At 44.3% G+C, this 14,093-nt stretch overlaps 1 protein-coding gene across 1 annotated transcript in view; it reads right to left on the reverse strand.

The window, feature by feature from the left end:
• Positions 1-2,380: 2,380 nt before the first annotated feature.
• Positions 2,381-14,093, reverse strand: part of OPN4 (opsin 4) — a 117,418-nt gene continuing 105,705 nt past the window's right edge. Inside the window, exon 11 of the mRNA XM_073574870.1 lies at positions 2,381-3,485. Within this exon, the coding sequence (XP_073430971.1) occupies positions 3,189-3,485 (297 nt within the window). The 3' untranslated portion in view covers positions 2,381-3,188. The remainder of the gene's footprint in view (positions 3,486-14,093) is intronic.

A 14,093-nucleotide genomic window follows, 5' to 3' on the forward strand; every position in this document is an offset into this window, starting at 1 on the left:
TGCGCCTGTGGGGCTGAATAGAGGGCTGTACTGACAGATCTATATGCAATTTTATTTGAACATCCTTTAGCTTACCTAGGCCTTTAAAGAGATTTGGGTACTTCTGCATAATGTGGTGGGTCGAAGGACCTGTAATGCTGTTGACAAGGTTCACAAGGCCCAGAGATATTGCACTGGTACAGCTGAGAAGTGTGTCCGCAGAGCATTCTACCACATAAAAGGTGTCAGTGATGGACTTTCCTTCAGCTGCAACTTCTGACTGAAATTTTCCGCACAGGGGCAGTGCAGCTGCTGAGCCATAAGGAAAAATCTTTATATTAGTACTTTGTAGAGTAGGTTTGTTTAGGAGCTGGTTGTAGACTGTATGACTGATGACGTTGACTGATGCCCCCGTGTCCACCAGGGCTTCTATTGGATTGCCATTCACTAGGATTACTCGTTTTGGATTAGTAACTGCGTGCACAGTATTAGATCCCTCTTCCGTCACGGAGAATAAATAGGTGCTGTGGGACTCGTCATTAATCTGCAGTGTTTGGATCTTCTGTGGCCTAGGTTGTGCGGTGTGGTATGAGGAGATTGTGGCTTGGATCTACACACCTTTGCAAAATGATTTTGCTTTCCGTAATTATGACAAGTTCCTCCCTTTGCTGGGCAGACATTCTGGTGAGGATACGATCCACCGCAGTTGTAACATGTGGCTGCCTGCGTGCGAGGCACATTTGGTTTCTGTGTAAGCTTTGCTATAGAAGATGTCGCGTCTGGCTCATGCTCGATGTTCTCTATCAGTTTAGCTTGTTTGTCTGCAGCATCATTTATACGCGCTGTATCTAGCAACTTCGCTAACGTCATGGTGGGGTCTCTGAGTGCTTGTCTCCTTAACTTGGAGGAAATACATCCTTGTACGATCTGCATTTGGATTTCTTTGTCTACTTCTGCAAATTCACAGTGCGCTGCAAGGTGTCGTAGCCGGACATGATACTCAGCCATGCTTTCTGTTGGCGACTGCTTTGACTGCCTGAACTTAAAAATTTCAAATGCCGGATTTCTGTGAGGGGAGAAGTGCTTGCTTAACGCAGCTTTGCTGAGCTCATAGTCCTTGTCCTCCCCTGTATTCGGCAGAGTAGTGAATATATCGTAAACCTGCTCCCCTGCGTAGTGTAACAGCATGGCTTTTTTCCGGGTATCATCAGAGACATTCATGGCTTGCAGAAATATCTCGAATCGCTTTAGCCATTTATCCCAAGATACTGCCAGGTTTGCTTGGGACTGATGCACATCAAAAGCAGGGAATGCGGGTAGACAAGCCATAGTGAGTGCTGATAGCCTTGTAGACTGTTCGTGGGACTGAAATACCTGTGGCTGATGAATGAACGCTTCCTCGTCGCCAGTTGTAGTGTCGTGATGTCGGCGATAAAGAATTCAGAGACATACACGGATGTGCTAGTGCTTGGCTGCCAGGCCGTGCTTTTCTTTATTCCTTACTCCTCCTTCCTCTCCACGTCCCTCCCCCGACTCCTCCTCTCCCCTACATAACTGTTACTAGGCAAAGAATGCAAACAAGGGCAACAGCCCACAAACAGCAGGAGATGTGACAACATCACAGGCACCTGCATGGGAGCCTAACATAGGTTTTATTATTTTATCGGGGCTGAACACTTAGTTTTAGAAATGTTCTATTAGTGGACAACCCCTTTTAAGCCAATCATTGGCTGTGGCAGTGACTTGCTATAACTAGTGATTGACTGCAGTGTTCACATGCCCATGTCACGATTTCATTGCTGAATCAAGAAGCAAAGACTAGCAGGGGACCTGGAAATTGACAGAACAGATTAGCAGTGGATTGGTAAAGTGAGTATAACTTCTATTATTTAAAAATATTTTTTACTACATGGACAACCCCTTTAGAGATCTCATGTTCCCCAAACATCTTCAAAATTGTGCTTTCCCGACATGGAATGTTAACGTTTAGATAATTTGTGTGGAAAGGTTTTTTTTTCACAGTTGGAAGCAATGTAATTATGCAAATAGATAACATCCGATTTAGGACAAAAGCTTTGATACATTGAATATCCCAGGAGGGTAATGTATAATAGAGATTCAAATAACATGGCAAAAAGTAGTTAAAAGTCAACCAAGCATCTGTTTGCTGGAGTGTTCACTTAGGCAGCAATCTGTCATTCTTTGTCTGTTCCACAATATTTCTACAGTATGAATATTTTCCAGAACATATTTAATGGCTTGCTCACACATGTCCATACGGTTTCTCTTAAATGGAAGACATTCTGGAATTTGTTCTAAAGTGATTTACAAATGTCCAAACCAATATGCAGTATATCATGGCAGTCACTATTGATGAATACTCTGAAGATTAAAGGGACTGTCCACTACTGTAAGATGGATGACCTATCCTTAAATCAAGTGTATAGGTGCTGAACTGCGTAAACAGCGTAAAGATCTGTGCTGTTCCTTTTTGGACACTATTATTGAAGGCTATAACAGATGATCTGAGATTGATGATCAACCCTGAAGATAGGATATATATCGTGGCACAGCTGTGAGTGGTGCTCAAGTAGGATCCCAACCCGTAAATAGTATATAAAGAAAACTTGACAACGTGTCAGTCCGCGTTGTGAGCCGGGCATACTCCGCACTGAATCACCACTGGTCAGTTCCAACGCTGTGACATCTGGACTCATAATGGTGCCTCACATAATACAAGTATAGTCCATCATTGCACAAAGTGGACTCTTGAACTCCATGTTTAATGTACCATAGCCACCTGGGTCAGCATTCAGACTGACCACTTACTGGTACCCCTTGAAGAAATATCTATTAACTAACCGATCATTCATCATCCACCATACTGGACACCACAAACATTGAACAGTCAGTATTTTGATGAAGGCCCATTCTGGGACCGAAACATTGTGTTTTGGACTGCATTAAAATTACTCTACCGTTCATTAAGTTGAGTGCCAAGTTTTCTTTATATACAACCCTGAGGATAGGCAATCATTAGTATCATCAGCTTAATAGTGGACAAGCTCTTTAAACTGAGTACATAGGATCAAAAATTAGCCACATAATATACTTACCTACCTTCATAACTATAGTCTGATTCTAGTAACCAAAAGAAAGGATAGCACGATTTAACAGCGTAGAAACCAAATTAATTTCTGAAGGTTTCATTAAGTTTTACTAGGTGATGAGTGATCTGTGAACATCTCTGCACTATTTTCTGGTATTGTCTCAGTGATGATGGTGGTAGAATTCTGCTTCATTTTATCGGTTTGTCTTCTCAGATCTTTCTCTCGATCTTGGTTATTGGTTCTATGACAAGGCAGGGTTGTATTATGTTCTGCTGCTGCTTGACCTCCCTGGTGGTGATTACTGTAAGTCACTATGATACTGGGTATTTTTGATGCGGCTACACGGGAGATAGGGTCTCCTTTTCTTTGGCCATAGCCATTCAAATATTTTCCTGTCTTAAGAATGAAGAGTGAGAAAAAGAATTATTAAAAGGATAATTTCAAAATTATACTTTTTTGTAACATTGTGAAATCTACACATATTAATTCACTATTACATGTGTTCATAATAAATAAAGGCATAAAGCTGAAACTATTGAAATACCATTTTATGTATTTGGTCCATATTTATCATTGTTAGGATATAGCCCCCACTGGTGGCCACATAAAAGGCACACAGATGGCTCATGGTTTTTCTCATTCTCAGTATTTTATATTCATAGAAACTTAATAACAACAATCTTTATTCATTATTCTTATCTGGGAAAATATCTGTTCACTTCTAAGTAAGGTACAACTAAAAAGTGATCTGTTATTCAAACCTTCGTGTCAAGCAAAGCGCGCTACTTCTACATCTACAAACCAATGAGCTAGGGAGCTTGTATAAATTTGTATACACTGTTATAAAAAGTATGTATTTAGTTTTTCACTTTTAGGATGTGTGCACACGTTGCGTTTTTTGCTGCGGCTGAGAGAGAGTTTTAAGCAGCATGTGCACAGCGGATTTGACCAAATCCGCAGCAAAAACCGCAATATGTGAACACACCCTTAGAATTCCAATTTCACAATATTATTCACTGAGATGAACATGTAGTCTAAAAAAGAAGAATACTGCTAGGACAAAGGCCAGACATTGTCCAAAGAGACTCAATCAGCATAATTGAAGTGAATGGATCCTTTGGGGATAGAATCATAGAATCATAGAATCATAGAATCGTAGAGTTGGAAGGGACCTCCTGGGCCATCTGGTCCAACCCCCTGCTCAAAGCAGGATTCGCTAAATCATCCCAGTCAGATGTCTGTCCAGCCTCTGTTTGAAGACTTCCATTGAAGGAGAACTCACCACTTCTCGTGGCAGCCTGTTCCACTCATTGATCACTCTAACTGTCAAAAAGTTTTTTCTAATATCTAATCTGTGTCTCTTCCCATTCAGTTTCATCCCATTGCTTCTAGTCTTTCCTTGTGCAAATGAGAATAAAGTTGATCCTTCTACAATGTGACAGCCCTTTAGATATTTGTAGACAGCTATTAAGTCTCCTCTCAGTCTTCTCTTTTGCAAACTAAACATTCCCAAATCCTGCAACCTTTCCTCATAAGACAGGGTTTGCAGACCGGTCACCATTCTGGTCGCTCTTTTCTGAACTTGCTCCAGTTTGTTGATGTCTTTTTTAAAATGTGGTGCCCAAAACTGGACACAATATTCCAGATGAGGTCTGACCAAAGAGGAGTAGAGGGAAATAATGACTTCACGTGATCTAGACTGTATGCTTCTGTTAATACATCCTAGAATTGCATTTGCCTTTTTTGCTGCTGCATCACACTGTTGACTCATATTCAGTCTGTGATCTATTAGTATACCCAAGTCTTTTTCACATGTGCTGTCACTTAGCCCTATTCCTCCCATTCTATATATGCTTTTTTCATTTTTATTGCCCAGATGTAGTACTTTGCATTTCTCCCTGTTAAAAACCATTCTGTTAGTTGCTGCCCACTTCTCCAGTTTATTTAAATCTTTTTGAATCCTCTCTCTCTCTTCTCTAGTATTAGCTATCCCTCCTAGCTTTGTGTCATCAGCAAATTTAATCAGTTTACCCTCAATTCCTTCATCTAAATCGTTGATAAAGATGTTGAACAATACAGGGCCCAGGACAGAGCCCTGTGGTACCCCACTTGAGACATTCTTCCAACTGGATGTGCAGCCATTTACGACCACTCTTTGGGTCCGATCACTAAGCCAGTTATGAATCCACCTAACAGTTGCCTTGTCCATTCCATACTTAGTCATTTTTTCAATAAGGATTGTATGAGAGACTTTGTCAAATGCTTTGCTGAAGTCAAGATATACTATATCTACAGCATTTCCTTGATCCACCCAATCAGTGATACCGTCATAGAAGGAAATTAAGTTAGTCTGACATGACTTATTAGTTAGAAACCCATGCTGACTCTGTTTAATCACTTCATTCTTATCCAGGTATTGACATACATGTTGTTTAATAATTTGTTCAAAGATCTTTCCTGGTATAGAAGTCAGACTCACCGGCCTATAGTTGCCTGGGTCCACCTTCTTCCCCTTTTTGAAGATAGGAACAACATTTGCTCTTCTCCAGTCTTCTGGCACTTCTCCTGTTCTCCAAGAATTTTCAAAGATTATGGAGAGGGGTTCAAAAATTTCTTCTGCTATCTCCTTCAGTACTCTGGGGTGTAATTCATCTGGACCTGGAGACTTGAATTCATTTAGGTTAGCTAAGTGTTTCCTCACTATCTTTCTGTTTATAGATATCCTGGATTCTTCTATTCCCTTAATAGGACAGTGAATAACAGTTGATGTTGCATTTCCTTTCTGAGAGAAAACAGATGCAAAATAGGAATTTAAAAGTTCAGCCTTCTCAACATCCTGTCTTACCATTTCATCATTTTCATCCTGTAAAAATCCTATAGCATCTTTGACTTTTCTTTTACTTTTGACATATCCCCAAAATCCTTTATTATTGCTTTTGACATCTCTTGCAAGCCTCAGTTCATTTTCAGCTTTAGCTAATCTGATTTGTGCCCTGCAGGTACTGCAGACAGCATTATATTCTTCTTTAGATATGCCTCCCTCTTTCCATTTTATAAACATTTTTTTCTTCCTTTTTAGCATGTGCTTAAGTTCTGTGTTCATCCATCCTGGTTTCCTTAAATGCTTCCTATTCTTCCCTCTTTTCGGAATTGTTAACAACTGTGCTTTGAGAATTTCATTTTTCAAGATTTCCCATCCTTCCTGGACATTTTTGTCTTTAAGGATATCCAGCCATTGGATCCCTCCAATTCTCTTTCTGAATCCCTTAAAATCTGCCTTTCTGAAATCTAACCTTGACGTCTGAGTCTTCACAGGTCTTCCACCTCTAGTAATCCAAAATTCTAAAATAGCATGGTCGCTACCTCCTAGGGTCCCAGCCACTTTTACCTCCTCAACCATTTCCTCCCTGTTTATAAGGATTAGATCCAAGGTAGCAGTTCCCCTTGTTTTCTCCCTTACCTTTTGGAAGATAAAGTTGTCAGCAAGAGAGGATAAGAATTTCCTTGACCTGTTAGTTTTGCCTGAGAGAGCTTCCCAACAAATGTCTGGATAGTTGAAATCTCCCATGACAACTATGTCATATTTTTTGGAGAACTTGGCCATCTGATGCATAAAGAGTTCATCTATATCTTCGGCTTGCACAGGCGGCCTGTAGTAAATGCCTACAATGGTGTCCTTTCCATTGTTCTGTCCTTGTATTCTTACCCAAACAGTTTCCACAGAACTCCCAGTCTCTGAAGCTTCAATCTCTGTGCAGATATACGCGTTTCGAACATACAATGCGACACCCCCTCCTCGTTTATCAAGTCTGTTTCTTGCAAATAAGTTGTATCCTTCTAGTCTTGTATTCCAATCATGTGTATTGTCCCACCAAGTTTCAGTGATTCCAATTACATCATATTTCTGTTCCTGTGTTAGTAGTTCCAATTCTCCTTGTTTGTTGCCCATGCTTTGTGCATTAGTATAGAAACATTTTAGTTTGTGATTGGTTTCTCTTTCTCCAATATTTTTATTAATTAGATTCTTTCGTCTTTGTTCTTCCTTTCCACTTCTAATAGCAGAGTTCTCAATAGCATTTGTCAGGTGTATGGCTTTTTCTGGTCTTTTGCTTCCCTTCCCATGTTGTTCTAGTTTAAAGCTCTCCTTACAAGTGTAGCAAGGCGACTTCCAAATACATGCTTTCCAGTCTTCGTAAGGTGCACCCCATCTCTAGCAAGTAGTCCATCGTATAAGTAGTTCACTCCGTGATCCAGAAATCCAAATCGTTGCTGACGGCACCATCGACGTAGCCAGTTGTTCACCTGCAGAATCTTATTCCACCTCCTTGTTCCATGGCCATCCACTGGGAGGATGGAAGAGAAGACCACCTGCGCTCCCAGTTCTTTCACTTTCTTGCCTAAGTCTTCAAAGTCTCTGCAGATGGTTTCCAGGTCGTTTCTTGCGGTGTCATTTGTCCCCACATGTAGTAGCAGGAATGGGTAGTCATCTGTAGGTCTGAAGAGTCCTGATATCCTGTCAGACACATCTTTAATTTTTGCACCTGGAAGACAGCACATTTCTCTTGTAGTTATATCCGGTCTGCAGATAGCGGCCTCTGTTCCTCTCAGCAGGGAATCCCCCATGACCACCACTCTCCGTTTCTTCTTCACAACATTTTTCTTTCTCCATCCAGGAGGACTCTGAGGGCGTACAAGGTTGCTGTTTGTTGGCAAAGTCTTATCCTGATGTATTTCTTCATCGTTTTCCTGCGTGAGAGCCTGGTACTGGTTCCTGAGCAGTATGGGTGCTGACTGCCTCCTGATCCTCCTGCTTCTCTGGGTCACATGTCTCCATTCCTCTGTTTCTTCAGGTGCACTTCGAATTTCTTCTCTTTCTGTAACATGAAGAGATAATTCTGCTCTGTCCAAGAACTCTTCACCTTCCTTAATGATCTTCAACGTAGCTAACCTCTCTTCGAGATTTTGCAACTTTTCCTCCAACAGGGACACAAGCTTGCATTTGTGGCATGTGAAGTTTGGCTTTTCCACTGGTAAATCTGTGAACATGTAGCAAGAAATGCAGCTCACCAAATGGCTCCTGGCCTCTTCCATCTTGAGATTTCTTAAAAACGATGAAAGATGAGCCAATTTCCTCTTTTCAGCTGCAACGGCCAAAACCCAGTGATCGTTGAGCTCGCGGAGACTCTTCACTTATCCCAGAAGGCACTGGGAATATGCAAATGATCTCCTCAAGACTCTTCCCCTGGTTTTCCGATTTCCTCTTTTCAGCTGCAACGGCCAAAACCCAGTGATCGTTGAGCTCGCGGAGACTCTTCACTTATCCCAGAAGGCACTGGGAATATGCAAATGATCTCCTCAAGACTCTTCCCCTGGTTTTCCAATTTCCTCTTTTCAGCTGCAACGGCCAAAACCCAGTGATCGTTGAGCTCGCGGAGACTCTTCACTTATCCCAGAAGGCACTGGGAATATGCAAATGATCTCCTCAAGACTCTTCCCCTGGTTTTCCGATTTCCTCTTTTCAGCTGCAACGGCCAAAACCCAGTGATCGTTGAGCTCGCGGAGACTCTTCACTTATCCCAGAAGGCACTGGGAATATGCAAATGATCTCCTCAAGACTCTTCCCCTGGTTTTCCGATTTCCTCTTTTCAGCTGCAACGGCCAAAACCCAGTGATCGTTGAGCTCGCGGAGACTCTTCACTTATCCCAGAAGGCACTGGGAATATGCAAATGATCTCCTCAAGACTCTTCCCCTGGTTTTCCGATTTCCTCTTTTCAGCTGCAACGGCCAAAACCCAGTGATCGTTGAGCTCGCGGAGACTCTTCACTTATCCCAGAAGGCACTGGGAATATGCAAATGATCTCCTCAAGACTCTTCCCCTGGTTTTCCGATTTCCTCTTTTCAGCTGCAACGGCCAAAACCCAGTGATCGTTGAGCTCGCGGAGACTCTTCACTTATCCCAGAAGGCACTGGGAATATGCAAATGATCTCCTCAAGACTCTTCCCCTGGTTTTTTTCCTGTGGAGCTGATTAGTGAATGAATAATCTACATGCTTTACAAAGGGATTTTTTCACAGATTTGCCATGATGCTGATTTAAGATCCACACTGCAATAATAGTGGGCACAGCTTCCTGATGGGCAGTTCTCAGCAGCTCTTCCAACCAGTTGGTAAAGTGACAGCAGGTCTGGAGAACCAGTGGAACACCAGTCAGTTTCTCATTTGCGAATACAATTGAAGCTATGAGTGCCAGTACTGCATGGGCAGAGGTGCAGCGATGGTGGAGATAGAGACAGGGTGAGTGGAAAGGGTCCAGGCTAAATTAGAGACTGATCAGCAGCCATAGTTCATACGGGGGGACAGAATACACCAGTAACTGTATAATTCATAGGAGTGGACAATGTGGCAGTTATCTACTATATAATTGTCTAATTCTGTCTGTCTGTAATGGAAATCCACCTCGCTGATTGGTCGCGGCAGTTAGGCCGCGACCAATCCGCGACATTTGCTTAGTCGTCGTGGCAACATGGCCGCATTGCTTATTGTACAGGCACATTACAGTCGTTAAAGGCATCACTGCTGCGTTGCTCATTACACAGGCACAGTCCTGTACATATTCTGGAGTACAATACATTAGGTAATTAGGTAACAGTAGAACAGTGACTACAGCTCTGGGTGTAACTTGCTTACAATACATTAGGTGACAGCAGAAAAGTGAATGCAGCTCTGGGTGTAACTGGAGTACAATACATTAGGTAAGATCTGAACAGTGACTGCAGCTCTGGCTGTAACAGGAGTACAATACATTAGATAACAGCAGAACAGTGACAGCAGCTCTGGGTGTAACTTGAGTACAATACATTTGGTAAGATCTGAACAGTGACTGCAGCTTGGGCTGTAACAGGAGTATAATACATTAGGTAAGAGCAGAACGGTGACTGCAGCTTTGGGTGTAACTGGACTACAATACATTAGGTAACAGCAGAACAGTGGCTGCAGCTCTGGGTGTAACAGGAGTACATTAGGTAACAGCAGGACAGTAACTGCAGCTCTGGGAGAAACTGGAGTACAAGACATTAGATAACAGCAGAAAAGTGACTGCAGATTTGGGTGTAACTGGATTACACTACATTAGGTAACAGCAGAACAGTAACTGCAGATCTGGGTGTAACTGGAGTACAATACATTACGTAACAGCAGAACAGTGACAGCAGCTCTGGGTGTAACTGGAGTACAATACATTAGGTAACAGCAGAACAGTGACTGCAGCTCTGGCTGTAACTGGAGTACAATACATTAGGTAACGGCAGAACAGTGACAGCAGCTCCGGATGTAACAGGAGTATAATACACTAGATGGTGGCCTGATTCTATCGCATCGGGTATTCTTGAGTCTCTATTAAAATAAAAAATAGTTATATATGTGAAGATCTAGAGTTGTGGGTGTTCGTAATCACCTAGGCAGGTTAATGATGCAACAAGTTTTATTTGTATCCATACAAGCATTTGAGTAAGTCCAGGTAGATGACCCCAATGTAATGCCCCCAGTCCACGGGATCAGCAACAAGTCAGTAAAAATAGTCCATGGGATAATTCCTAGGGGAATATAGATCTCACGACCGAAGCCCGAGAAAACTTAGTTCCAAGTTCGATATCGATAGTCCATTCATGGGTTCCTGGAGCGGCCTTAACTCTGCTCCTTTCACTTCAGATCCCCAGACACAACTGCACTCCCCCATCAAGTCTCTCAACTCTACTCCCAACCCCCTAACCAATGTACATTGAATTCACAGCCAGTGAAGTCTCCGGCCAGTCTGGAGTGGTGTGAACCCAAGTGGCCCCCCTGCCGAGAGAAAGAAAGGCACATATTCCCCCACCAGATAAGGTCATTGCATATAAATACAACATAAATTGAGGTAACTAGTCATCTGTGCTGGGAAAGTATTTCAGTTCCCCACATTCCTCCCCCACTTTTCCAGCACGGCAAGTATTGGGCTCCAATTCATGAAATTAACTATCCTTCTTCTGACGACAATTACCAGAGTTTGTGGCTTCCTCAGTCTGTCTCAATAGTCCATCAGCATTGCCGTGGTCTCTCCCACACTGGCGGGAGGTTATCTGGCATGTCAAGGTCTTCTGATGCAGCGGGAATGAGTCCTTGGCTTCGGGTTGCGACACTGGTCCAGTGGCACACCAACCCTGCTCCTAAGTTGTTGCCCAGCAATACATCCACAGGTAGATGTTACACTACCCCCACATCCACCATTCCCTTGCTGTGTCCCCAGTCTAAATGTAGTCGGGCTGTCCGAATGTTCAGAGATTCTCCTCCAGCTACGTGGACTCGAATGTGCCCGGCATTCCCTGGCGAAGTGTCCCCTGTGTCCACAGTTATGGCAGCTTAATCCACCTTGCCCTAATGTGGGCCCTACTTGGGGTTTTGGGGGACCTCCCCCTCTTTTCTCGCCCCCAGCATTCCAGCCCCATTGCAGTACACTGTTCACAGGTTGGAAATGCGGATGACGTGGACCCGAATGGGCCCGGCATTCCCTGGCGAAGTGTCCCATGTGTCCACAGCTATGGCAGCTTAATCCCCCTCGCCCTGATGCTGGCCGTACTTGGGGTTTTTGGAGACCTCCCCCTCTTTGTAGAGTACGAAATCCTCGCAGTTCCTCCTCTCGCTGGACCATGGGTCTCGCTGGCCTCTCGGGAAGCCCCGTTCCCGACTTGCCGAAGCTGTTCTCCCACACTGCCCTGGACGATTGGCAGACCAATCATCAGCCAATCTTGCAGCCTCCTCCAGACTCCGTGGTTTTCTATCCGCCACCCATTCCTTTATGTCACGTGGGAGCTTGGACATAAATTGCTCCCGCATGAATATATCCAAGACATGTTCAGCTTCCCGAGCTCCCAGTCCTTTAATCCACCGAGCACATGCTGTATGCAATGTGTTGGTAAACTTCCGGTGCGTATGTGCATTGGGCTTTTCAGTCTTCCGAAACTTCCTCCGGTAGGTTTCAGGTGTGACGGCATACCTCTCCAGTAATGCGCTGCGAATGGTAGCGTAACACCTCTGATCCCCATAAGACAAGTTATTAAAAGCTTCTCTGGCTTTCCCGGTCAGGCCAACACTCAAAAATCTCGGCCAGTCCTCAATGGACACCTCATGAAGCAGGCAGAGGTTCTCAAATAATCGAAGATGGTCATCAATACCCGTGGTGTCTTCATTAAACTGTGGTATGTCCCGGTACCTCAAAGATGTGGGTCCCTCTATCCCGTTATCCACTGTCATCTGCGCAGAGGGTGGTGGGGTTACGGCTACATGGACACCCAGATATTTGCTTATCACAGCCGCCCGTTCTCTTTCTGTGGCCCGCTCTCCTAGCGCAGCCAGCACCCGCCCCAACTCGGTCAATCGATCCTCTGCCATCGGAATGATTGCCCGAGGCTGTCGTCCGTCCACTGGGCTGTCCTCTTCTACATCTGGACTGATCTCCTCCTGTGGGTGTTCTCGATCCCACTCGTCCAAGCGTATTAGGGCCATCCGGTTGTCCGCCATCGACCACTCCAGCTCTCTCCCAGAGCACAGGGCTCTCAGCTGCTCCTACTTGAGTCTCTTGTAGATGGAGTCTGCCATCTCTTCTGCCAAGTCAGCATCAGTAACTTTCTCTGTTACGCTGTTCAGAGATAGGTGATCCCACCGCTGCCACCACTTGTGAAGATCTAGAGTTGTGGGTGTTAGTAATCACCTAGGCAGGTTAACGATGCAACAAGTTTTATTTGTATCCATACAAGCATTTCAGTAAGTCTAGGTAGATGACCCTAATGTAATGCCCCCAGTCCACGGGATCAGCAACAAGTCAGTAAAAATAGTCCATGGGATAATTCCTAGGAGAATATAGATCTCACGACCGAAGCCCGAGAAAACTTAGTTCCAAGTTCGATAGTCCATTCATGGGTTCCAGGAGCGGCCTTAACTCTGCTCCTTTTGCTTCAGATCCCCAGACACAACTGCACTCTCCCATCAAGCCTCTCAACTCTACTCCCAACCCCCTAACCAATGTACATTGAATTCACAGCCAGTGAAGTCTCCGGCCAGTCTGGAGTGGTGTGAACCCAAGTGGCCCCCCTGTCGCGAGAAAGAAAGGCACATATTCCCCCACCAGATAAGGTCATTGCATGTAAATACAACATAAATTGAGGTAACTAGTCATCTGTGCTGGGAAAGTATTTCAGTTCCTCACAATATACTCAGCTTTCAACGACCCCCGGACTCTGTCCCTCCTCTCACCACACTCCCGGCATCTTCCGGTCCCAGTAATGTTTAGCGAGAAGGGCCAGAGATGACGTCACTCTCGCAAGAGCGCGACGTCATCAGCGGTGTTTTGCACTAAGCATTACTGGGACTGGAAGATGCCGGGAGCATGGTGAGAGGAGAGAAAGAGTCCGGGGGCCATTGGGAGGTGAGTATATCACTATTTTTTATTTTAACAGAGATTCTAGAATACCCGATGCGATAGAATCGGGCCACCATCTAGTTGTTCATAAGGGAAGATGGTGTGGTAGTTATAGTTTACTAGCTGAAGAGCCCGGCGCTGCCCGGGCATAGTAACTAACTACGGTTAGTTATAACAAATTATAATGATTATATCTATATATATATTTATAAAGCTGATTGTAGAGCCCCGCCCACTCCGCATAGCCACATTCACTATAGTATCCCACATCATCCCGTCAGCCAGAGCTACCGGACAACAACCCCTAATATCCCACATCGTCCCATCAGCCAGAGCCACCGGACTACTACTCCTAATATCTCACATCATCCCATCAGCCAGAGCCACCGGACTACAACCCCTAATATCCCACATCATCCCATCAGCCTGGGGTCAGAACCAGAGCGCTAAGTGGAACGGTCCTAACTTCCATACCGGGGATCCCTTTAAGAGAGGCCTGGTGTCAGAACCACAGCGCTGAGTGGATTTGCCCAGACTTCTGTACCAATGATCCC

Source organism: Dendrobates tinctorius, unplaced genomic scaffold (genome assembly GCF_039654945.1).
Source record: "Dendrobates tinctorius isolate UK_male_01 unplaced genomic scaffold, ASM3965494v1 ptg000040l, whole genome shotgun sequence".
NCBI classification, from domain to species: domain Eukaryota; kingdom Metazoa; phylum Chordata; class Amphibia; order Anura; family Dendrobatidae; genus Dendrobates; species Dendrobates tinctorius.